The sequence below is a fragment of the Ictalurus furcatus genome, chromosome 26, assembly GCF_023375685.1.
Source record: "Ictalurus furcatus strain D&B chromosome 26, Billie_1.0, whole genome shotgun sequence".
NCBI classification, from domain to species: Eukaryota; Metazoa; Chordata; class Actinopteri; order Siluriformes; family Ictaluridae; genus Ictalurus; species Ictalurus furcatus.
This window is the reverse complement of record NC_071280.1, coordinates 17,743,809-17,769,980: the sequence shown is the minus strand read 5'-3', so window position 1 is coordinate 17,769,980 and position 26,172 is coordinate 17,743,809. Positions and strand designations below refer to the sequence as shown.

General features: G+C 45.0%; 2 protein-coding genes across 6 annotated transcripts in view; one reads left to right on the top strand and one right to left on the bottom strand.

Moving 5' to 3' along the window:
• The window catches only part of pkd1a (polycystic kidney disease 1a), an 80,408-nt gene extending 69,450 nt beyond the window's left edge, over positions 1-10,958 (top strand). The window contains exons 34-48 of the mRNA XM_053615254.1: positions 95-144; positions 481-671; positions 1,106-1,178; positions 1,301-1,413; positions 1,683-1,882; positions 2,000-2,194; positions 2,832-2,971; positions 3,361-3,491; positions 4,788-4,908; positions 4,992-5,117; positions 5,408-5,582; positions 6,193-6,480; positions 6,607-6,741; positions 8,144-8,461; positions 8,773-10,958. Of these exons, the coding sequence (XP_053471229.1) occupies positions 95-144; positions 481-671; positions 1,106-1,178; positions 1,301-1,413; positions 1,683-1,882; positions 2,000-2,194; positions 2,832-2,971; positions 3,361-3,491; positions 4,788-4,908; positions 4,992-5,117; positions 5,408-5,582; positions 6,193-6,480; positions 6,607-6,741; positions 8,144-8,461; positions 8,773-9,969 (3,453 nt within the window). The 3' untranslated portion in view covers positions 9,970-10,958. The remainder of the gene's footprint in view (positions 1-94; positions 145-480; positions 672-1,105; positions 1,179-1,300; positions 1,414-1,682; positions 1,883-1,999; positions 2,195-2,831; positions 2,972-3,360; positions 3,492-4,787; positions 4,909-4,991; positions 5,118-5,407; positions 5,583-6,192; positions 6,481-6,606; positions 6,742-8,143; positions 8,462-8,772) is intronic.
• Positions 10,959-13,736: 2,778 nt separating this feature from the next.
• The window catches only part of tsc2 (TSC complex subunit 2), a 32,926-nt gene continuing 20,490 nt past the window's right edge, over positions 13,737-26,172 (bottom strand). For 3 of the 5 annotated variants that reach the window (XM_053615255.1, XM_053615256.1, XM_053615259.1), the window contains 11 exons: positions 24,258-24,467; positions 21,492-21,640; positions 20,085-20,647; positions 19,030-19,108; positions 18,801-18,887; positions 18,368-18,560; positions 17,899-18,038; positions 16,719-16,797; positions 15,541-15,632; positions 14,788-14,886; positions 13,737-14,685 (listed from right to left, as the gene is read on the bottom strand). In XM_053615255.1, the coding sequence (XP_053471230.1) occupies positions 14,515-14,685; positions 14,788-14,886; positions 15,541-15,632; positions 16,719-16,797; positions 17,899-18,038; positions 18,368-18,560; positions 18,801-18,887; positions 19,030-19,108; positions 20,085-20,647; positions 21,492-21,640; positions 24,258-24,467 (1,862 nt within the window). In that variant the 3' untranslated portion in view covers positions 13,737-14,514. The other 2 variants (XM_053615260.1, XM_053615258.1) reach the window with 2 other exon arrangements.

Sequence of the window (26,172 nt, the reverse complement as noted above, 5' to 3'; positions counted from 1 at the left end):
TGAAGTGTGGTAGAGCTTGTTGGTGTTGATGTTGATGTGACGTGACGTGAGTCGGGTTTGACTTTTCACCTCATGCACTTTGTTTCTTCTGCAGACGTACTCAGAGGAGACCAACATCGACCGCCCTACTCCTTCCTCCAAAAGGTGAGCCGCTTGTTTCCATGGCAACAGTCATGATGATTGGCAGATTTTTGTGCTGAATGAAAGAGGTATTCAGACACATTTCATCATCATCATCATCATCATCATCAGCATCATTATTGCCATCACAGATCATTGAAGTCTGAAGCTGAGTCAGGTTATGTGAAGGAATGAGTGCCTGATTATGCCTGAATAGTGTTTGATGTGTGTGTGTGTGTGTGTGTGAGAGAGAGAGAGAGAAAATGAGCAGGCACTATTCGCTGTTCAGAGTCAGAAATGAGTGCAAGAAAAAGAATAAGAGAGAACCTGATCCGACTCTTCACCCGTCTCTCGGTGAAGGTGGAGTGTTCCGGATGCCGATTGGCCGGATGTGACGACCGAGCCGTCAATCGAGATGGGGGCGGGACTTCCTCCTCGTCTGAAGCGAGGTCAGGGCAGCAGACACCTTGGGGTGGACATGACCTTTAACCCAGAGGAGGATGAGATGGTGGTGGGACACGACTACAGGAACAAATACTTCACATCTTCAGGTACTGTGGATAAAGAACCTGGTGAAGATGATGTCACTGATGATGTAACTTCCTTTTCAACAAAACCTATGTTACAGCTAATGCTTGGGGTACAGCCTGGTAACATGAATGTACATTTCCACCTTCTGCAGATGAGTTCCTGAAAGGGTTCCTGACAAGGTTCCTGCGTTTCTAAAAGGGTTCATGAGGGGTCTTGACTCATGATTATAGCGGATTTAGAATTTGTTTACAGATTTTTTTAAAAAGATCTACGTCTCACCTCATGTGAATCAAGATTGTTTCTCTCTCCATCAACACATTTACTAAATAAAGCTGTGCTGTCTATAGTCCCGTCTACACAGTCTATATATAAAAGACTGTAAAGGAATGTTATATTTGGGTGATTGTGAGTCTCCCGCCCTTTTACCTGATTGGTTCCTGGATGTGATCGACAGATGAGGATCTCCTGAAGCGGATCCTGGCTGATGGACAGCTGCTCTCTCAGACCGACAGCGACATGGGCGACCTGTGAGTGTCATTCCTCACTCATGACCTGTAATATTTCACCCATAATCACCTCAATCAATCATGTCTCCTGTGTGTGTGTGTGTGTGTGTGTGTGTGTGTGTGTGTGTGTGTGTGTGTTGCAGCTCCAGTATATTTGGGGATAAGACAGAGGTGATTCTGCTACAGAAGATGAGTGAACCTGTTCCTGCAGCCATGCGCCGAGATCCACCTAAAACTGCATTCACCTCACGTACAGGTACACACACACACACACACCTACAGGTACACACGCACGCACTCACATACGCACACAGCTACTTATTTACAGTAATGTTCATTAAATGACCTGTTTATGTCAACTACAGTTTGCTTGCACTACAAGGTAAGAATCCATTTGCATATCATTTGCATATTTTAAATGTAAAGCATATGTCGGGGATTTCTGCTTGACCCCACCCTCTCTGCTGGGTGACTGAGCGAAGAAACCCTCTTTTTCTCTCTTTCTCCCCCTCTCTGTCTCAGTAGTGATGGACGTGTGTAAGCCGAGACCGTTTCCTCCACTCTGTGGATTGGTCGCTCTCTGGGGGAGTTGGGCGGGGCTAATCCTGTCCACTAGCCTGTCGATATGGCTGGGGCGGAGCTTCAGCGAAGGCGTGGCTCTGATGTGGCTCATTTCCTGTATCGTCAGCTTTCTGACGTCGTTCTGCATCCTGGAGCCTCTAAAGGTCTAACACACACACACACACAAAAAAACATCTTCAGTCAGTGGCACAGAAACAGTAAACACACAGAACTGATTCTAAACAGCTCTTTTGTGAATGCGTGTGTGTGTGTTTGTGTAGGTGTTGGTAGAGGGTGTGTATTTCGGGCTGCTGGTGGCCCGTCTGAGGCCGGAGGACGGTGACGTGCTGGTGGATTGTCCCCGGGTGGAGCGAGTGATCCAGCGTGTGCCCAGAGTCCGACCTCCTCAAGGCTTTGCCCTGTCACAGGCCCGAGAGGAGGCGCGCAAAGTCCGTCTGCTGCACCGCATGCTCAAGGTGTGGACGCACACACACACACACACACAGAGGCACGTGTACATCCACACTATTATTGTATTATTGTTATTATTATTATTATTATTATTATTGTTATTATTATTAGTAGTAGTATTGATGATGATGTTTATTTATTTGCTTAACCCAACCACTTCACCCAGACACTTTAAAGCAGCAGTATGTAACTTTCAGGATATGATGATTGCGTGAAGCAGGTGAACATGCATTTATAAATATAGAACTCTTATTTCTTTATGACTTTAAATGCGTAATCGTACAAGAAAAAAAAACATGACCCTTGCTATACATTAACATTAGTTATTGACAAATAACTCCAGGTTATTCAGAATTTATGTGGTGATGTTAACTCAATATAGTAAAAATTATAGTCCAAGCATAAATAAATAAGCACAATATTGTTACTCATTAACATTTCAAACACACACATAAAAAAAAAAAAACTTACATACTGCCGCTTTAAGCAGTATATTTTGATTAGGTTTGCATTATATATCTATTTAAATATGCATTCAGTATTCATGTAGTGGTGCATTATTGTTGTGTGAGTACAGTGATGGACAGTATGTTGGACACAGTGATGATGATGATGATGGTGTGTGTGTGTGCGTGTGTGCAGGGTTTCCTCCTATACATGCTCTTCCTGCTTGTCGTCCTGCTGCTGAATTACGCCGACTCGACCAAAGACGCTCACCACCTGAGACTGCACACTCAGCTAGAGAACCACCTACATACACGGCGCTTCAACAACATCAGCAGGTATTTACACACACTCACACACACACACACGCACCTTGTTTTGAATTGTCTGACATCCATGTGCATCCAGATTTAAATTTGTTTGGTGGAGGGTTAAACCCCTTTTCGAAGCTGGGTATGGTCTCGGGAACTTCAGCAGACTCGGGTGCGACTACAAAACACGGGCGCGTCTCAATCAGTGTGTCAGTGTATGATGTAGACGAGCTGGGGCACCGGGAAGGACCCTGGCGCTCGCGACACTTGGAGATACTGATGACTTCATTTTGAGAAAACTTCAAAAGTGACATTTTAAAAAAAAAAAAAAAAAAAACAGAGTATAAAACGCAGATGGTCGCATTTTATGGACGTCCCACTTGAAACTGACCTCATCGTTGTACTTTTGCGCCTAGACGAGAGGACGTTTGGGCGTGGCTGTCCGATTTCCTGTTGCCACGGTTACTAGATGGCGACGCCCTTATGGACGGGACAGGTAGCCTGCTGCTGGGGAAGCCCCGCCTCCGTCAGCAGAGATCTCAACCAGGTGAGAGAGAGAGACAGACGTAAGGTAGTCCTTAAGGACGTTAATGTATGGATTTTTTTTATATCTTTGAAAGTAAACACGCATCATAGTGATGAAACTGTGTGTTAGTCTGGAGGCGTATTTTATTATGTAAAATCCAGTAGAACAACCGCTTGATTGGAGCCTGATAATGGTTTCGTTTCTCCAACAGTTGGGGAGATTTTGTTTCCGACTAACACACACACACACCCACATCCACATGCTTTTCATACTATCTTTATGAGAACCTTTCACTGATGATTATTAATGTAGCTAATTATTCTCATGCTACACCCAAATATGGAGGAAACCTTTTAGTTCTTTAAATAAAAGCTGCAGGTTTTGTAAAAAGCTGTTTTCCTTGTCCTCATGTCCCCACAAAGTCAGAAATGTCAGATATTTCTATTTGATCCCCACCAAGATATAAAAACCTACCCCCCACACACACACCCCCACCACAAACACCCCCCCCCACCACACACACACACACACACCCCCACCACAAACACCCCCCCCACCACCACACACACCCCCCCCCACCACACACACACACACACACACACACACCCCCACCACAAACACCCCCCCACCACCACACACACACACACACACACACACACACCCCACCACACACACACCACCCCCCCCACCACCACACACACACACACACCACCACACACACACACCACCCCCCCACCACCACACACACCACCCCCCCTCCCCCACCACACACACCATCCCCCCTCCCCCACCACACACACCACACACACACCACCCCCCCTCCCCCACCACACACACACACCCCCCACCACAAACACCCCCCCACCACCACACACACACACACCCCCCCACCACCATACACACACACACCCCCCCACCACCACACACACACACACACACACCCCACCACACACACCACCCCCCCCACCACCACACACACCACCCCCCCCACCACCACACACACCACCCCCCTCCCCCCTCCCCCACCACACACACACACCACCCCCCCCCTCCCCCACCACACACACACACACACACACACACACACACACACACACACACACACACACACACACACACACAGGAATAAATCTTGCATATTGTATTCATTGACAGTGTGTACACAGGGAGTTGAAAATTTTATTTTCCTTTATGGATGTAGTGTGTGTTTGTGTGAGGCAGAAGTGAATAAGACACGTGTGTACGTGCGTACGTGCATGCGTGTGTCCCGTACCAAGTGCGACCTGTTTAACTCGCCGTCTCCTCTCTCCTCTCCAGCCTGCCCTACACATGGCTATTTTCCAGCAGCTTCCTGGTTTGGATGTGGCCCAGCAGGATGGGCGGAGTCAGGTTCAGGACTGGCAGTGAACTGGAGCCACAGTGTGTCTCAGAGCAACAGGTAAGAGTGTACACACACAGTCTTCAGCTCAGGTATGTACCTATGCTAAAGTGTTTGTCTCGTGTGTGTGTGTGTGTGTGTAGAGCGTGGCACTGGGGTCAGGTGTCCGTGTACAACAGTGGTGGGTTTGTACAGGAGCTCAGCAGGAAGATGGAGGAATCCAGAGTCCTCATAGAACAACTTCATAAACACCAGTGGCTGGATCCACTGTAAGTGTATACGCACGCGCGCTCGCGCACACACCAGAGAGCCAGGGGTGCCAATACTTTAGCCCATATGAAAACGGAGAGAACACCGAGTGCAAACTACATTGGGCGCAATTAAAAAGCACACACAATCACATTTAAAAATGTTTATACAGGAAGAAAGCAATTTAAATCTCATCACTGTAATAAGAGTTATTGCAGTAATCATGTGGAAAATCATACGAACTCCTGGAAAAGAGATTGAAGTACGCACAGAATTGCTCATTTCAGTGTGTGTGTGTGTGTTTTTTCAGGACGAGGGCTCTGTTCGTGGAGTTCTCTCTTTATAACACAAACGCAGACCTGCTGGCCGTCTTCTCCTTCTTGTTGGAGTTCCCCGTCTCTGAGCGCACTCAGTCCAGCGTTGACTTGAAGACCTGCAGCCTGCAGACCCTCCAGCGTGGCCTGGACCTCCCGCTGTTCCTCACGGTAACCAGCACTTGTTCCTTCTCCCCTCTGTTCCTCACGCTAACAGTCAGTCGCCGTCTCCCCTCTGTTCCTTCCGGATCCCCACGGTCACTTCTCCCTCGCCTCGCCTCACTAACCGCCAGTCGCCATCTTCCCCTAGGTTCTCCACTGTAACGATCAACAGATTTCCTATCTGCTCCTGTCTTTCTTCTGTTCCTTACCCTACCTGCCATCTCCCCTGTATTCCACATGTTAACCATCAATCTCCACCTCTGTTCTGTTCCTCCTGGTAACCATCAGTTACATTCCACCTTTGGTTCCTCACAGTAGCCGTCAATCTCCGTATCTCTCGCGGTCCCTTACTGTCTCTGTCTCTCTCTATTTCTCTCTCTCTCTCAGAAACCATCAATTGCTGTCCAACCTAAGGCTCCTCACATTAACCCTCAATTTCTGGTTTTCAGCCAATCGCGTTCTTGTGTTGCCAATGATCACTGTTCCTCACCGTAGCAGTCAATCACAATTTCCCTCCGTTGTCAAGGGAACCGCCGTTCACTGCTTCTCAGCCAATCTCGCAGTGTCCTTCACACAAACAATCTAATGCTCCGTTCCTCCATTTCTTTCCTTCTCTTAGCTCATCCTGGTGATCTTGATTATTTACTTCTCCGTGCGAGAGGGTGTGTCCGCCCTCAGGCAGGGGTGGGGCTACTTCTTGCGAGTGTGGAATCTGGTGGGCATTGTCACTCTTCTGCTGGCGGCCTGTGTCTCCGCCCTCCACCTCAGCCGCTCCGCCCTTGCATCTCACCTCTGGGCCTCGCTACTTCGTCAGCGGGAATCGTTCGTTAACTTCTTTCCTCTTGGGCAACAAAGCCAGGTTCTGATCCAGCTCAACGCCATGCTGCTCTTCCTGCTGGTACTGAAGGTGAGAACCCTACCCTACCCTACACTACACTACACTACACTACACGCTGATCGATAAAGAAGTCATGGAGGTACCCATTTAATTTCATTTTAAATCTTTCCCATTCCCGTGTCCTCTGTTCTACAGGCGGCTCACCAGCTACGGTTTCTGAGGGAGTGGGCCGTCTTTGGCAGGACTCTGAGGAGTTCAGTGTGGGAGATCGGTAGCGTCGCACTTGCTTTGGTCTTGCTGCTGCTGGCTTACTCGCACACGGGATACCTTGTGAGCATGAGCGCACACACACATGCACTGAGACAAACACACACGTACCTACACGAAACACGGGAACCGTACCATTCACACACACACCGCAACGGAAATAAAACGAAACGCAGGTGCACACACAAACTTCCACTCACACGTGCTATTAGAATAGTTTGTGTTCTACTCGCATCCTTTGAAGAAAACCTCAGAAATGTTCAACTAAACTGTCGTGGAATCTGATTGGTTGCTGAGAACACGTCTATGAATAAAAAGCCATATCTTAACCTCATTAAGTGCAAACAGATCCATTATTCCACATGACCTACAGTTTTTGGGGTCTGAATCTTTTGATTCGATTTGCGCCATTGCACCAATTTTAGCAGATGAGAACAAGTTTCACCCCGTCTTTCAGACATTGGTCAATTCGTACGGGTTCGAGTCTTGAGCTTACTTGCTTTTGAGGGTCGTCTTGGACCGGCCGTTTTAGGCCACACCTGAGTTTAAGGGTCTGTGTTTATGCAGACACCAAGGGTATAAACGTACCAGGGTTTGATGTAAACTGACCAAGTACTGCGTATATGAAAGTGCCCTTAGTGGGTAGGCTTTTTTTTCTAAGTGGTTAAGATGTTGGACTCCTGATCAGAAGGTCATGAGTTCAAATCCCAGCACCACCAAGCTGCCCCTGCTGGGCCCTTGAGCAAGGCCCTTAACTCTCAACCGCTCTGTTTTATAGACGAGATAAGGCTAAGTCGCTCTGGATAAGGGCGTCTGCCAAAATGCCGTCACTGTAAACGTAAAAGAACAAGAGGGAATACGTGACGTAAATATCTTTTATATTTAAACTCTCCTTTCGAAGAATCCATGTTATTGCGTCTGCATTACAACAAACAAAGTCAATATCCTGTAAAAAAAAAAAAAAAGAAAAAAGAAAAAAATCTCTTTCCAAATTGCCAGCTTTTATCAATCTCTTTCTCTCTGACTCACTCAAACAGCCTAAATGGATGTGAATTACTGCACGCGTCTTCCAGAAATAAATGGGTCAAATAGAACCCAGGCAATTACTGAAGTACTTTCGCCCACTTTGTGCTGTTTGTGTTTATTTTTTTCCTTCTGCTGTTTTTCTATTGAATTTAGAGTGAGTTTCTATAGGAGTATTGGCTTTAGAGTGTGTTTCTATAGGAGTATTGATATACACTACCGTTCAAAAGTTTGGAGACACTCGACTGAAATGTCGAATGTAATTATACTGAATTGTATACTAAATTATTTTGATTTATTTTGGATTTTTTATCACAGCATAATTCCCATAAATCCCTTTGTGTTACTCCAGAGTTGTGATGACTTTATTATTATTAAATTAAGTACGAGTGCTTGTAAACTTTTGATGGGTAGGGTAAAATGTCTTCCTTTCTCTTCCCAGCTTTTTCACTCCATTATACAGGGATATGGGTCGGTTGGGTCTGCTTGCCTGTCGTTGCTAGGCTCGGGGGGGCGTGGTCTGTGGTCATGGCGAGCAGACCAAGGCTATCCCTGCTACGCTTCCTGCTACGTGTTTCATGTCAGCTTTGCGGCACTGCGTCTCGTCCTGCTGTGGCTGGTGACTTCTGTGTTACTAAGGAACTATCGCAGGGTCCGGGCAGAGCTCTACCGGCCGGCAGTAGATCTCCAGGACTATGAGATGGTGGAACTCTTCCTACGACGCCTCAAGATGTGGATGGGCCTGAGTCGTACTAAGGAGGTGGGTTCACGCTTAGCATAGTTTCCAGAACCTCAACCGAAATTCCTGACCTTGAAGGTAAAAAGGGGTGCAAGAATGTGGAAAAATTATCAGTTTGGGACATGTTTAATCGTGGTACCTTATGTTATGGCCTCATAGGGGCAAGATGAGGTATGGAAGGCCACAACGACAGTTTGAACTACTGACCCCAAAATCTTGTATAAAATACTTGTGGTAATGGGTATACTGCATCCGGACCTCGATAGTATGAACAATACAGCATGTCTTGGCTTTCGTTCTTAGTTCTTTGTTTTGTTTCTTCTTCCATACAGTTCCGTCACAAGGTGCGTTTTGAAGGTATGGAACTCCCACCATCCCGATCTTCATCTACCAGCGACTGCAAATCCCTTTGTCTCCCTCACCTGGATGCCCCTGAAGCCCCCCCGACTCCTGACAGTGTCGACTGTGGTTCCGAGGCTTCTTGGCATCCTATGTCCAGCAGCCCGTGCAGTCTAGCTGACACTGCGGGTCTTGGTTTAGGTCTGACCTTAACCTTGGGGGTGGTAGCAGGAGGTCAAGCCTGGAGAGAACGAGCAGAAACCGAGGCCACTCTTCGAAGGGTTTTGCCAGCCTTTGACGCATTGCTGCTGCAGCTGGACAGGGTCAACCAGGCCACCGAGGAACTGTACCGCACTGAGTGCCGGCTGGAGAAAGTCCAGAGGAAGACTCGGAAAAGGAGCCATGGAGTACGTCACAGCAGTGGCCAGGACTCTGCAGGACAGAGGAGAATGAACGGGTCACGCAGACGCCCCCACTCAGTAGAGGTGTGTCCCCGCAAGGTTGAGAAAGATGGAAACATGGACAAGGCTCGCCCCAAGAGTGAGAAAAGTTCTCACAAAACGGACCGAGGATCCCGCAAGAGTGATACCAGTGGACACCAGATAAGTCCTCAAGAGGACATGTTACCAAAGGATTCAAGTCTTCAAAGGACAGATATGGGTCCACTATTAACTTCTGATAAGGTGGAAGCACATGTCCGTAAGACTGAAACAAATCCTCCCAAGGTAGATTCAAGTCCCATCAAGGTAGAGGAAAGTGTCGTCAAGATAGAAGCAAGTGCCGGTGTAGTAGGTGCAAGTGCAAGTTTAGCGGAAGCGAGGTCCCACAAGACTGCCAAAGGTTCTCATAAGGCTGCTTCAAGCCGGAAGAAGGTTAATCCAATCATTCCAAGAGATGCTGAGACTGTTGGCTGTGCCAGCAAACCAGTTCTTTCTCAAACACAGACCCCCACTCCAATCACTGCCCCTTCTACGGCCCCAAGTTCTGCTATCGCAACCCCAGTCCCGGTCCCTCGAGCCCTTGAATGGAACCCGCCTAGTTATACCGAGGACCTCCCATCCAGCCTTTTCCAACATCCAGCGCACACCACCACCATGCCCACACGCAAACGTAAGCACAAACCCCCACCTCTGAAAAACAAGATCCATCCCAACACAGACAGGCCTATCTCAGGACACGCCAAACCTTAAGGACCAGAAGGTTCCACTTCCTGGTCTTTTGGAAGGAAGACTGTTAGATTGAAGTCGGGTAAAGAGACAATAAACGGTGACTCTTCTATAATTTGGGGGTTCACGGTTATCTGTGATGGTAAGAGAGGGCCTCGGTGACAGCGGGTTTTGTTGCCAGTCCTTCGAGAAAAATAGAAAGAAAGAAAAAAAAAGAGCAGCTTAAACGTGGAAAGAAGAGAATCAGAAATGTATCGCAACTTCATGATCAGTTTTTCCCAGAGCAGTGCAGTTTGGCCAAGTCAAAATGCTGCACGTTTAGCGTGCATTAGCATTAGCAATAAGGTGCTGGTCACCCTTTAGATTTTGCCTCACAAGTCCCCACCCTTCCTTCACCTTCAATGACCTCAACCAGCCCATGGCCCTGGTGGTCACAAAGGGTTGACTCGACAAGAGCACACCTCGTGCTGTCTTAGCAACAACCTCGCAGGAAGTGATGTAGTGCAAGCCTGTCACAAAATGGCGGATTCGTAGTGAGTTACGTTTTTGAGTTACGTTTGGTGCCATGTATTATATATAAAGTAATGTTTTGTATAAGTAATGTTCGAGTAATAATTTTCGATGTATCAAAGAAGGAAGCTACACACACACACACACACACACACACACTAACATATCAGCATTAAGCACATAGAGCTTTGCTTGCAGGTACTTATGCATAATGCAGGTCTTTCATTTCTACTCGTACGTGTCACACACAGGCAAACGGCATTAAATCAAACACTTCTTGAATTCACAAGCACACTTCTGTACAGGTCATGAGGCTGCTAGCATGCTAGTATGTATACTAGCAAGCCTCGTTATTCACAAAAAGAAAGCTCGTGTTCGAATTTAAACTGGAGCAAGCAGTCGGAAGGAACTCTAAGGGAAAGAGTAAGAGTCGAGAGTAAGAAAGAAACATTAAAGAGTAGCAAAGAATGAAAGACGGATCGATTGTTTTGGCCTTCGGGAGTGGAAGACCAAGAGAAACGGGAAAAAAACAGCAAGAATAAAAAGTGATTAAAGAGGGAAACCAGTCCAAACATCCTCCATGTTGTAAATAGCGAGAACAAACAAAAATAAATAAATAAAAGAGGCGCTAATGTGTTATTAATTGTAACGTTTGTTACCGTTTTGCTTTATTGTTGCTTTTGAATAACGGTTTTAATTTTATTTAAAAAGCACCTTGATGTATGTACATGATTGCTTCGGAAGGTGAATGTGAGTGTTGTTGTTGTTGTTTGTTTGTTTATGAATTTAAATAAGCTTGGTACGAAATTGAATAAGAGATAGCTTCCAGAACATTACTCTGCATTTTGATTCGCTTGGTACTCATTTAAGCATCGAGAGATTTATTTTGATTTTTCTTTTTTTTAATAAATAAAAGTACTTTTATACCTAGCACTTTATTTCATACGTAAAAGGTCTTTCACGCTACGGCGTATTTAATAATTCGCTTGTAACGTTGTAATGTTTCCCCACCCATATCTCTTTCCAGAACCGTCCTCGAGTTATTTTACATCAGGAAACAGTTCTGCTTGGTGTTCTTGCTACGTTTTCTAGAACATACAGTCCCCTCCGAAACTATTGGAATGGCAAGGTCAATTCCCTTTTTTTTTTTTTTCCTTTCTTTTTTCTTTACACCCATAGATGACTATTCTCCCATAGACATCTCTCAGATCTTCATGTTGGTTTTTCCTTTTTTTAACAAACAACGCGGTCTTCACCGGTGGAACTGAAGGCTAAAACCACGAGTAGATGTTCAGAGGCGTTTACGGTTTAGTCAGTCGCCGTCTTCCAATATTTCTGCTTGCCCCAAAATTGGGTGGTCCGATACAAAAGATTCTATGTTTTAGGTTGTTTAACACGTCTAGACAGAAATACCAGGAAATAAAAGCTGAAATCATAAACTCTCGTCTCATGTCCATCTTTTGATCTCAAACTTGGCCAGAATTGACCTTGACGTTCCAATAGTTTTGGCTTGGGCAGTAATCATACTTTACCCATAAATGTGTTGTTTACCATGGTGATGCTCAGGGACCCTTTAAACAATCCAAACCAGTATAATGCTCAGTGTTGTTGTATTTTTTTTTTTTTGTATGTCACGTTCTTGTTTGTCTCCTGTTGGACATGAAGGTTTAATAGTAAAGTATGTCGACTAAAACCCTAAAGCCATAACCACGTTTTACGAGCAGAGCACAGTTAGTTAGTTAGTTCGAGTTTAGACTTCGACACCGCTTATTTCATACTTTTAACTTCCTCCCAGTCTACAGATAACGTGTGTTTGTACATATCGATGTGTCCTGATGTAAATACTGATTAAGGAACCTCCATTCCCAACTTATTATTATTGTTATTATTATTACTATTATTTTGCTTCAACCTGCACTGAAGATTTATTTTTACCCAATAGATAGTGTTTTAATTAACCGCCCCCCTCTCCTCCTTTGGTTCGACACTAAATGAAGTTTAGTAGCTTCGGCTTCTTGAGTTAGTTTGGGGCAGTAAATATTTAAGATTAAAATGAGGTCACATATTTGAAGTGCCAAAGTCAGTTTGCATGCTAAAATGTTTTTTTTTTGTGTGTGTGTGTGTGTGTGTGTGTGTGTGTGTGTTCATGTTAATGAATTTTGCTCATGGCAACACTCGTGGCTGCGTTATTGTTGTTGTTGTTGTTGTAGTATTTTATCGTGCAGTTGTATTCTGTCTGTAGCACTTCGGCTAAAATGCTTTTGCACTTGACAAAGTCAAATAAAGAGTTTGACAGCTCAACTTGGTCCTTTTTCTTGGTCCATACGTCTCAGTGGGGTCACCGAGTGGTACAAACAGTACAATCCAACATTAAAAGTTATATTTATTTAAGTTATTGCAACTATGAGCTCGTTTAAACCAGAAGACTTAAAGTTTTCACTGGGTTTTAATCAATAACTCAAAAATCCGGTTCATCTATAAATAACTTAAGAACATCTACAACAGTGCGGTACGATACCGCTACCGTTATAAAGTGTTTTTATTGCTTTTATACGGCAGAGATTTCTCCAACGTTTCACGCATCTATGGGCTGTGCCACCTTTTCTTTCTTTCTTTCTTTTTTTTTTTTAAAAGGGAATAAATGCCTGGCTCTTCTGTCGTATTTTTCAGCGAGAACGCATACAAGCGTGTTTGACATGCTGCATCAAACTTAATAATAATAATAATAATAAATAATAAATAATACTTCTTTAAATTACGAACCAAAAACACATTCCTTGTGTTGCAATATATTTTTATTCAACACATAAGCCCATACATGCGTACACACACATCTTAGTTGACACTTGAGCAACTCAATCAATTCATCAATTCTCTCTCTCTCTCACACACACACACACACACACCTCTAATACATGGACGAATAAATAGAATAAAAAGCCGTATCACAGGTTTTAATATCAGCTCTACCGCCTGGTGTTTAGAGTCTCGGGTAAAGTTCAGCGCTAGTATCATGCACGGTTATGAGGTTTTTCTTCATTTTATTTAATTTAAACAGCCTCTCATTGCATTCGAGTTTACAACGTGGTGTTTCACATTAACCGAAGTTCATGTAGTACAGGCTGAAATTTGCAGGTCCTCTAATAAGTGTGCAAATAAACAGAATAATAAAACACCATATCATGGGTTTTAATATCAACCGCTTGGGGTTCAGCGTCTCGGGTAAAGTTCAGCACTAAATTCATCTCGTACATGAAACGTGAGGTTTTTTTTGGGGGGGGGGGGGGGGGGGGTGGGGGTGGTATTGTTTTAAATTGAATTAAGTCCTAAAACAGGCTCCTGATATTACAACGGATTTTTGCGCATTAACTGAAGTTCATGTAGTTGGAGGCGGAGATCTTCACTAGAACGCTGTCCGCACTTAATGCTAAACGTGTACGGGGTTGAGCCATCTCGCTCTCTCTCTCTCCCCATCTCACTCTCTCACTCTCACACATTTCATACGTACCTGTGCACACACAGGGGCAAGGCATCCATTATTATAGCAGCGCACAAAATCATTTCAATCAATGTTTGTTAACAGGCTCTTTCAGAGTCCACGGGTTCTTCTGTTTAGAGCAGGTAAAAGACTAAAGCATGCAGAAACGCAGCTGGAAATCACCGAAATAACGCAACACGTCTAATCAAGTATGGAGAGGAAAAAAAAAAAAAAAAAAGGAAACATTGTGATAAACATCGTGAACGTGCTTGAGGTTAGTGAACGATGTGTCAAGCAGCGAGAAAGCAGAACTTGCGGCTGGGCGTGTGCTCAGAACAAGCAGATCAGGGGGGTGTGGGGTTTTTTTTTTTAATGTTAAAATAAAATAAATAAAAAAAAATTAAAAAAAAAGGTGTGTTTTGTCCAAAAAAAGTTAAAGTTAAGTAAATCAAGCCACCCTTCATACAGGGGAGCACATGGTGGCTGTCAAATGAATTTCTGAAATGGAACATTTCATGCCAAACGATAAAAGAATACTAGTTAGGGTTTTGGGCGGAAGGGAAAAGGTCAAAAGGTCACGCCTAAACAAAATCGGTGAAGTCGTCGACCGTGGAAACCAGCCGCTTCCTCTGTCCGGAGTCCGTGTTGGGGGCGGAGCCTGAAGGCTGGTGGGTGGGTTTGTTCTGCATGGGGGCGTGGCTCTGAGTGAGCGAGATTCCAGGGGTGGGCCGGGACTGGATCTCCTCTTGAGCCTGAAATCATACCATCAACTTGCTCATTATTCCTTAAGGATGTATTACAAGACATCGGAAACAAACAAACAAACAAACAAACTCTAATTGTCCAAGTCTTACCCGTATTCTGATCCTCTTGATGTGTCGGAGTCGAGCGAGCCATTTTGAAGCGTAGGCGTCAGACGGATTGGCTCGGTACTGGTGCACCAGTGACGCCATCTTCAGGCCAGAAGGAAACAAGCAAAAACCAACAGTGCCATTTATTTATTTATATTTACTGATGTCCCTGACCGTTTACATTTTACACTGTCTGATAAAACACTCAACAGCTCCGCGGTAGCTAGCTACGTTTCTTCTAGTCGTTACCTAGCTTATGCTAGGTATCCGTGCTTTGCAGTTGCCTAGCAACGGTACTCCGAGCAGAAGACACGCAGACAGCGTTAGCTAACTAGCTAAAAAATATTGTGGTAAAGAAATGTAACACAAATAAATATAGTCTAACGTGCGTGTAGTGTAGCTTAGTGGCTAGTCAGATAGCCCCTGTTGGGGGGAAAAAAACAAAAACAATAGAAACCCTCACAGAATTTTTAATGGTTTTAAAGGGAATTGCATTGGTTTTAATGGAAACCATAATGGTCCCTACTGGTAATTTGTTGCCTTCTGATGTTATGTGGCATGTCATGTCTAGTGGATATCATTCAGGACCAATAATGGTAATGGTTTTAATGGTTAGCTGATGGTTTGTAATGGTATTTCTAGTGGAAACCATTAGAATTTCTGTATTAGAATATCATTAGCATGTAATATACAGATGTTATAAAAGAAAATCATCATGTTAATGCACGTTAGTGCAGGAATGAAGGAAGAACTCACGTTAGCGTGCAGAGCCATCTGTCTCACCAGCAGAGGAAGGTTCCGGTCAGATACGATCTTCGCTACCGTGGTGTCGACCAAACCCTCGAGGTCTGACGGAGAAGCGAGAGGGAGGCGAAGTGGAAATGTTACTTAGAGCGACACCGACACACAGAACTACAACCTGGACCTGCGCTTCTTTGTCAGTAGGTACACTGGACCAGTACCAAAGGTTCCGGCTGTAGGGTGTTTTTTTTTTTGTGTGTGTGTGTGTGTGTGTGTGCACGCTTGTGATGAACGTGAGTAGGGGCGGGGCTAGCAGCGTCCATATCCCACCACACAAACTAACATCAAACAAACCGCAAAACAATAAAATACAAAGACCATTTTATAAATCAATTAATTAATCGACTAATTAAATCAGCGCTGGTGCGGTTTGAGGTCATCAATAGCAAGTTTGTGCAAAATTGAATATTTAAATTTCTCAACAAAGTACCAGATCAAGCAGAATACAGCATGAGCTGATTTGATCTGCAAACCATTAATATTTTTATATTTATTTTCTGATGATACAGACTTTACAGCGGCCTCTCATTATGTTACGTTTAACACACACACACACACACACCCCCCCAATTGAAATCGAAACAATAACAAAAATAATAATAATAATTATCTCATGGTGCAGATTTTTATCGTTAATTTCCCAGATTTAATTTTTTTTAAACTAGTGTTATTTTTTTGTGTTTGTTTTTCTTCACTAAATGAATTAAAAGATTTTATCGTTAACTCTTACGTTAAACGTAAAAATGCTGCTGACTCAGAGCCTGATGGACCAGGGAACATTAACCAGAAGACCAAGTTCAGCTGCTTCCTGCTTGCGCCAGTGCTTTGGTCTGATGTTTTTCTTTCTTTTTTTTTTTTCCCTTTTTGTACTGCACATTCAATTCCAAATGAACCTCCGCTGAAATCTCCACACGACGGCTCGGGAACAAACGCGTTTGCACTCTCCTTTCACGGAACAAACTCCGGTTTCTTTTGAAAAAGCAGATTTATGAAAATCGACCGCCTGCGAAATTGCTGTAATTTGCTTCATTTTGCACTTCGGAAGAACAAAAGGTCGGCGACGGACTCGCTCGCGCTCCCTGAAAGCCTCTGCGTGGCGTTTCGCACGGACCCGCGAGTGGAGATGTACTCACCTCGCCGACACTGCAGCGTGACCAGGTTACTCTCGTAGTCCAGAGGCTTTATGACCACCTCGACAAAGTTAAACTGGCCCTGGAAACAAACAAACAAACACACACACACACACACACACACACACACACACAGCGTCAGATAAACGTCTGAATGATTCCCGTGGGCAACTCACATTCACGATTCCTCGAACGACAATCTAATGATGTCTCCGGTTTTATGGATCTCACATTCATCTAGAGGTGGAGCGATAGTGGATGATACCGGTACCCGAGTCGGGCGGTACCTACCTGCCGATGACCGATTCGTCAGCCGGTAGTTTTTAATATCGATACAGAATGAAAACGTAGCACTCGAAGTAAAACGTTACTGAACTTCAGCACAAAAATAAACAGTACTGACTGCACCGTGGAAGTGTACATGTCAATATTAAAGTAAAATAAAATCGAAATTAAAAAAGATATACATCCAATTTGAACTAAAATGTAACACTACAAATATCAAAGAAAGAGAGCAAACCAAAATGAATAAAAAACAAACAAACAAAAAACACTTCAAATAACACAACAAACAAAAAGAGGCCGCTCTGGTGCTGTGTAATGACAGGAAGCTGTTCTCTGAACCCATAATGCGCTCATGTTAAAAGACGGGATGGTCGATGGTTCGATATTAAATTTCTGTACGACGATTGGGTTTACACCACACCACTGTTGAGTTCTGGATTCTGATCGGTCCGAAGGCATTTGATTGTATATAACAGGAGCGGCTCGGACTGTAGTTCAGCTGTCTGATAATAATATTGACATGGTCAGTGTAGGTTTATTGAACGTTTAAGGACGGAGTTCCCACTGTGAGCACTTTGTGAGTCTCTCCCCCCAACTTCGGAGAGCTGAGAGAGAGAGAGAGAGAGAGAGAGAGAGAGAGAGAGAGAGAGAGAGAGAGGGGTGAGAGTGACTGTTTATAGCTGCATACTCGGGTGAGAACAGGAAGTAACTTGTTCCACGGACATTCCACAACATGAAATGTAACTATAAACGGATAAAATGAACGAGGTGGTGTTCTTTAATAAACAAAACAACGTGCTGTTGTTGGAAGATAATCAAGTCAGAGAGCTTTCCCTCTCGAACATGAACACAGGCTGCAGATCATTAGAAATCGGGACACGTGTGAGACGTCGCTCACCTTAATAGTCCCGAGTTTGTACTCCTCGCCCGAGTCGTTATAAACCACCACCACGAAGTCGTTCCCGATGTGCCGCTTCTTATTGCAGCAGCTCTTATCGCTCTCTCTGTTGGGCATCAGCGTGGCGATGTGGAAAATCGCTGAAGGAGAGGAAAAGCCACAAACCCACCGCCTTAATAAAGGAAATCATGTTAATTTCTCTCTTTTATTTCTTTATTTTTACAAACCTGACTCTAACACTAATCCACCATCTCCAGCAGTGTGTAACTCCTCACTTATAATCAACATGGCCGACCGTCTCAGAGGAGACTCGATGACCAGCCTGTTTTTCTACATTCAGGTCCTCATAAACCCTTGTTTCTACATACATACACACACACACACACACACACACACACACACACACACACACACACACACGCAAAATCCAACCCAATATGCCCCCCCCCACCCCCCACCCCCCACCAACCTTGCATGATGTCATCGTGCCAGCAGTAGGTGAACTCGCCGTCGTCGGCGTAGCGTCCGTGATCCAGTCCTCCCAGGAAGATCTGGTCCGGATCGCAGTCCTTCAGGTGGATGAGCTTCCCGAGACCAGTCAGGAAACGGGCGTAACGGTTCGAACCGTACTCGTTCGACAGGATCGCCACCTCGTTATTCGCCTACAGTGGAAAAATAAATAAAGAAAACAAACAAATTCCCCATTACCACTTGCTGGCTGGTGTTCACGTTTACGGCACCCTATGGATGTTTATTTCTGTCGTACGTGTAACGGTGTACATCGAGTCACGTTTGGATCACGTTAGAAGACAAATACGAAGAAAAGAAAAAAAACAAAAACACATATTTACAATTACAATCCATAACGCGGAACATTCCACACCTGGGGTTTATGATCTTACCTGTCCAGGCCCGACAAACACCACTCCTATCTTATGAGTGTCGTACGGCGGCATCTGATCCAGCACTTTCACCGCTCGGTCGATCAGCTGTCGGGAGAGAAGCTTTCGTCAAACCTCTCGCACGGGGACACAACCGGCCGAGAGTGGCTTTCTGACCGCGTCGTGCGTTTATATTTACTCAGAAATAGCGGAACAGTACAGACAGGGTGCAGTGCGACACGGAACTCACCTCCGATTTGGGCAGGAGGAGGGGCTTGTTGGCCTCGTTGCCGAAAAAGGGCGAATGGTAGAGCTGGAGGAACACGAAACTGGAGAGACAGACAGGAAACAGGAAGAGCTTAGAGGTCATTCACGTCATCAAACACCGAGGCCATGATTAAACACTGTAAAGACTTAAAGGCAACGGTTTTAGCAGCACGGGAAGTTTTTGTTGGCGAGAGACGACTGAAAAAACACGGGGGGGGGGGGGGGGCGGGGGGGGGGGAGTTTAGGGGCTTAAGTTTGAAGGTGAAGTAGATTATGAACTCTTTCATCGGACAACCTCTCTAACATTCAGCTTGAAACATCCGGGAGGCTATTCAGAGAAAAGGCGCTCGGCGGTCACGACAGCGTACGTCACGCCACCGCTGCGGGATCAACACTCGGGGGTTTTATCAGGCGAGACGCAGGATTTGCCTCGGATATTAATAACGGTGCCTCCCTCCGCTCCTCCGAGTTAAGATTCTGAGAACGAGCCGGCCGGAATCGTGATCTACAGCGTGAAAAGTAATGCTGACGGATGAAGGCAATTCTAGAAAATCCGCTTAGCAGGAAAAAGGCTTCGAGATATCCGAGGAAATGGCGTGTTAACGCTGGTAATAAGGACAAAACGAAGCGTTCACGCTGTAACGCTCGCACCCTTACGAAATAAAAACACCACAACGTTAACTTTTCCTTCTGCGCATATGGGTGTGACATCGTGTGATCCTGCAACCCGGTCAGAAACAAACAGAACCGCTAGCCCCGCCCACAAGTATCAATATTTTGAGAAGGTACCACAAATCGTACGACTGGAACACAGGTTACATGGGGGGGGGCTAGCGGTTATTATTAAAAATAAATAATAATAAAAAAAGCACAATTCTCATTTTCTGGTTCCAAAAGGTTCTGGTACTTTCTTCAGTGCAAAAAAATGAAAAATAAAAGGCCTTGAATTTTTGCACACACAAATTTCGACATCGATATCCACCTCAATTTGATTTCATAACCGTATTTCGTCAAGAACACTCTCCAGGCGTGTCTTACCTCGGACTGAGTCCGGAGCTCTTCTCGGCATTACACACACCTCCTCGGTTGTGGTAGGAGTCTCGGTCAGACCTCCTCTCTCTCCGTGATGAGGGAGCAGATACGGAGATGGTGTGTCCACGAGGCCTGTGTCCGCTAGGTGAGAGGGAGCCTGGCTGGGCGCTCGGGAACTCCAGCTTCATCCTGGACGCCGAGGAAGACGTGGATACGCTGGCGGCCACGCTCTGAAGTCCTGCCGATCCGACACTCTCTGCTTCTCCTAGGGTTTCTCGCTCAGCTGAACCCTGAGCTGGCACGCTCTTTCCCTCAACTGGGCTCCTAGACCTGGGCAGCTCTGCTGCTCCGGCTCCAGAACCCGTGGCTCGAGCAAAGGCCTCAGGCAGGGTCTGGAGTTCTGGGGAGGAGCTGGATTTGTTCAAAGTCTGTGAGTGAGAGAAGGGCAAGTCGGAGTCTGGTGCTCCAGCAGTGGAGAAGGTCAAGGGGGGCTGGTCAATTGGGATGCCTCCCTCACTCACCTCCTCGAGGGTCGACTTGTCGTCATCCTGACTGGAGGTCGAGGAGGACTGCAGAAAAAATGGGGAGGAACGACAAAGGCCTCATTAGCAGTCAAGCAGGGTCTGGTCTGGATTCAGACTCATACAGTGCCTGCTTTACATTTCATATACAAACCATTTTGATGTGACAGAAGCAACACTTCTTATCTTTCTTTAAAAAAATTATAATAATATAATCAAATTAACGGTTGCAGGAGTCAGGAGTTACTTCTGGGGTACTTTATTTAAACAGAAGCCACACCGCTTGATGACTCTGGTGTCCTCCATGAAGACTTTCTGTGAATTAAAGTTGACTGGAGAGTAATCGCTCTGAATTCGGTTCCGGCTGACAGAAATGAGAGAGTGTCATTTCCCGTCAATATCCCCATTTACACCTGGTGCCTTGTATCCGAGATCTGATTGCTGTATTGCATGTACTATGCAAATGATATTAAAATTTGACAGCCGATGTCTTCCGATGTCCTACGGGGTTCCTGGTTTCTAGTTGGCCACATCAAATGTGATGCTAATGCAAAGCAATTTTTATTGCAAACCCAATTTTCACTCGGTTTAGTCACTGCCAATTCTCACCCCATTATCCCAGTCTTCCTCAACCCGTCAATAGCTGGGAATCAAAGAGGTCGAACCGAGGAGGGCGAACGCTTGCAAATACTTCTCCCGAGCCACGTAGAGCCACCTGCTGCTTCTATTCGAAGCGTCACTCACGGCATGGAAGCTAAACACAGCTGGAGGACAAGACTAACCTTGGAAACGATCACCTGAACCGATCGTACCCCTGATTAACGCTCCCTCGTTCGGCTGTTAAACTCCGCCCACGTGCTTTTTAGATCCCGCCCACCGCACGGTCACTCACCCTGCTGAGCATAGTGTTGGAAGGCTTGAACATCTCGGGGCTCATGAAAATAGGCTCCGAGGACGTGGTCTCCGGTTCCATCTGCGGCGACTCCGGGTCTGAATCTGGCGCCTTGCCCCGCCCACCTTCCTCCAACACTACCACCGTGTCTGTAGGAAAGGGCGGAGTCAAAAAAAAAGAAAAGAAAAGAAAAGAAAAGAAAAGAAAAGAAAAGAAAAGATGGGCTTAAGAAAGGATGAGTGTTTATGTTAAGGCCAAACCAAAGCAGCAAAGAGACAGAAATATTAAACACCGGTGCTACACACAAACAAGCAAGTTTCCTCAACAGTGCACACGAGATCCCTTATCTAGAGTCTGATAGTTCTAGCAAAACAGGCAGGGAATTAGACAAGATTAGACGACTGTTTAAATCGAAGAAAAAAATAATAATAAAATCACACACATACACCAGGTCGTGGATGAGCAATAGGAGGGTTGAGACCGGTTTCTCCTTTCCCAAACATGCCTTTTAAAACAGATGCTACAAATATATACGCGGTGTCCATATACATCTTTAACTCAAGCAGCAGACTTCAAGACCAGACCTTGGATGTGTTTGTTGTTTTTTTTAGCTGAAATATAACGGCCAGGAGAGCAGTGTAGCCTAAGGGCAGAAATTTGTGCTCTGATGTCAGCAAAGACATGATAAATAAATAAACTGTAGAAGAAACTTTTCTTCATTGGCCACATCTGAGCGTATGGATATGGATTATATTAACAAAGGTCTGAGCTCGAGCGTTGCTTTTCAAGTCACGCTCTCCGACGACTGGGATGGACTGTTGGGTGAAGTGAAGGTGAGGAAATCAGGATCCCAGTCCCATGGGTGTTTCTCAATACAAAGTTCTTGTTTGTTCCCGTCTACACGCGCAAGCCCATCTTTCGGTTCCGAAGAACTGAAAGCCGTGATTCGACTTGCTAGGTGTTCTGGAGATTTGGATGGACGGACGTCCATCTATCCATCCATTTTCCGTAACGCTTATCCTACGCAGGGTCGCTGGGAGCCTGTCCAAGGGAACTCTGGGCACGAAGCGGGGTACACCCTGGACGGGGTGCCAATTCTGACACTCACCCATTCACACACTATGGACAAATTTGGACACGCCAATCAGCCTACAGCACGTCTTTAGACTGGGGGAGGAAACCGGAGAACCCGGAGGGAACCCCTGAAGCACTGGGAGAACATGCGAACTCCATGCACACGGGGCAGAGGCGGGGTCGAACCCCCAACCCCGGAGGTGTGAGGCAAACCAGCTGATCACTAAGCCGATTTAGTATCTAGTAATTTATTTACCTCCGGCTTTGTGTTCTCCGCGCTCGGGCCTTTTTTTATGATTTCCACACACGCTCGTTGAGGATCGTTTTGACCAACGAACGTTTAATTACGTGCAGTATGAAACTAAAAAGCATCAATTTAAACAAACCGCCTACGGAAAGCTAGACGCCTTCACCATCCGAAGAACCCTTGAGGAACATCCTTTAAGAACGTAACGGCTAGCCGAGGTATCTAGCAAGCAGTAATCTCCTGTGACTTTACACGGCGAAGGTTCGCATCGTCACGTGACACGCCTCGTGAAGCTGAGCGGTAAAGTCTTGGTCGATGAAAACGCTCTTATCCTGAACGTCGAGTCCGTTCCGGTATTGAGAAACAGCCGATGACACCCGATTACACTTTCGGTCCTATTGGTTAATTGGACACCAGATCTGATTGGTTGGATTGTGGTCCCCCCCGCCCCCCCCCCCCCCCGTAACGGTGCTCTCTCATTAAGTAGGGTTAATAGCAATAAGATCTTTAAAAAAATAATGATAAAAAAAAAAATACAAGCACTCATAATGAAGTTACAGGTAAGATATACCTGCCCAGGATATACTCCTATGTAACCTGCCTGGCTGATCAGAGGAGGAGCAGAGAGAGCAGAGAGAACCCACTGTAGCGACACATCCAACAAGAACAAGTCAACTTCAAAAATAAATAAATAAATGAATGAATGAATGAATAAAATTAAAACAAACAAAAAACACAACCATAGCATCCATAAAAAAAAAAAAAGATGCATGAGATGATGCGTACACAAACTGGGATGAAAACGCATTTTTAAAATAAAGGCACAAGACAACGTAAAGACACAGTGAGAAAACAGACAGCAGCTGACACGTGTGTGTGTGTGTGTGTATTCTTTACAGTCTCTGTATGTACGGGGTTTTTGAGAAGGATCACACACAGATGGCATCTGCGTTTAAACATCTGGATAAGAGTGAGATTAGGGCTGGGCGATATATCGATATAGCATCGTTATGGTGATAAACGATTACGCGATACATTTTTCTGAGATATCGTCGGTAATGTGGCGATTTATTTTTTTATAATTATAAACTAAATGGTAATCAAACAGATACCGTTGATCTGACGTTATTGTTTTTTTTTTAAATCTTTGTCTTTGGAGGCCTTACAGAAAAAGTTTCATCAAACTTTTCTAAAATGTCCGATTTTAAGTTCTCTCAAACTCAAAATCGGGAAAGGTCTACTGAGATAAAACTGTTGGTGACTGCTTAACAGCTGGTTAGAAAATAATTTACAGCACTCCGATTTAGAGACAACACCTGGAACAAATTTAATCTGCACTTAATTCTTTTTAAACAATATTTATTCCGGTTTGTAAGATGGCTTTTTTTTTGGTTGATATTGATAACCCCGGCGGTGAGAGAGGTGTGTATGATGTGCACCCTCACCTGTATTGGAGCGCTGGATAAGGCTGGGTTTGTTATGACGCTGGGGGGCGTCAATAGGGGCGGAGGAGGCCGGAGGAGCGTCAGTCTGAGGTTCTCGTACCCCGTCCATGGCCATGAGCACGCTGGAAAGCTCCTGCAGGGGCATGTTTCCCAGCTCAGAAGAGAACGGACTTGGTGGGTTCTCCAGACACATCAGCCAGCTGGTGTTTCCTACACACACACACACACACACACACACACACACACACACACACACACACACACACACCACAAACCAGCAATTCAGAAACCAAACCGTCAGTTGATTTCATTTATATCGCTTTTAACAATAGACAGCACCACAATCCAGCTTTAGAGAAATCCGGATATAAAACTTAAACGTAAATTTGTCTCCAATGAGCGAGCCAGAGGCACATGAGGTATGAGGCGATCTGAGGAAGAAACCTCGAGAGGAGCCAGACTCACCTGTGTGACCGCTTCTATAACCGCATACTATAAAGTCAAGCAGTGCCTAGAGCGTTAAAAGGAACTCGAGTATCAGCAACATTCGAGTTTTAACTTTAAAGTTTTAACTCTTTAGCAGGTTTTAGGCCACCTGCAGGCCTCGCCTACCGAAGTCTAAAGGAGAAACAGAAAATCATGCTAACAATAATATAGCTCCATTTGGCGCAAAAGCAAAACCAACTAGCTACGTAAACAATCAATCTGTGGACACTAAACCTGCCTTGGCTGATCAACCATACGTGGGATAAAAGGGAAAACTTTAGCTCGAAGGTTTAGATGTCACACTTCATTTCAGAGAAGCATGAGCATGTCCAAACACTTAATTGGCCCTTATCCAGGCTAATTAAGACAGACCCTCAGGCTTTTTTTTTCCCTCCCCTCAACAGCCATGCTTTGGGTTTGCAATTAAAAACATCATGTCATGTAACTGGCAGTCTAAATTTATCCCCGACACTGGGGAATAAGATCGAGGATCTAGAAGGAGCGCCTGCCCTTCCACATTAGCACACATTTTAGGATGAGTGGCTTATGAATTCGGATGTTCCCGTGCCGCTCATTTCGGGCTATTATTGTTAGCTTGGCCACATGGAGAAGTATCTAAACGATCAGATTAAACTAGGAGCATCCAGGAACATTTTCTCCACTTGATTTATTTTTGGACTTGGGGTCACACCGGCTTCATACCGGACTCGCCTGTACCTGGGACTCGTCGTGGGATTTGTACTTCAGACTTGATGCAGGTCTTCGTACCTGGGGCTTGACTTGGGACTCGTTTCATCTGTTCTGGAGGCTCGATCTGGTATTTGTCTAACTATACGTGGGGTTTGATGTGGACTTTCTGGCTGTATTTGTGGCTTGATTGATAGAATTATTTCTCTGTACTGGGGGGCTTGATCTGGAACTTGTCTGGCTGTATTTGTGGCTTGATTCAGTTTGCACTCTGGGACTTTCTCCATCTGTGCCTGGAACGTAACTAGATTTCTTTACTAGGAGCTTGACTTGGGTTTAAAGGACTTGTTATTTTTAATAATAATAATAATAATAATAATAAAATAGAGACAAGACTGAGGAGGGAATCCAAATTTACTGCACACACAGTTTTTTTATCGACTTCACCATTAAGTCAGGAGAAACCAGACGCTGTGACCTTGAATCTGCACATACAGCTGTTAGTCACATGATAACATCCATACTGAGAGAGACAATACCACAGAAATGCTTGGTCAGTCATACAGAAAGAGAAACACATGCACCCACACCACACACACATACACACATCTGTACGTAGCAGAATATACAAGGAGAATACAGAGAGAGTACTCCTGTGAAAAAGTACAGTGTGTGTGGAGGTCGAACTCTGGAAAAATACAACTGCGATCTCTCACACAGACACACGGACAGCCAGAGGAAT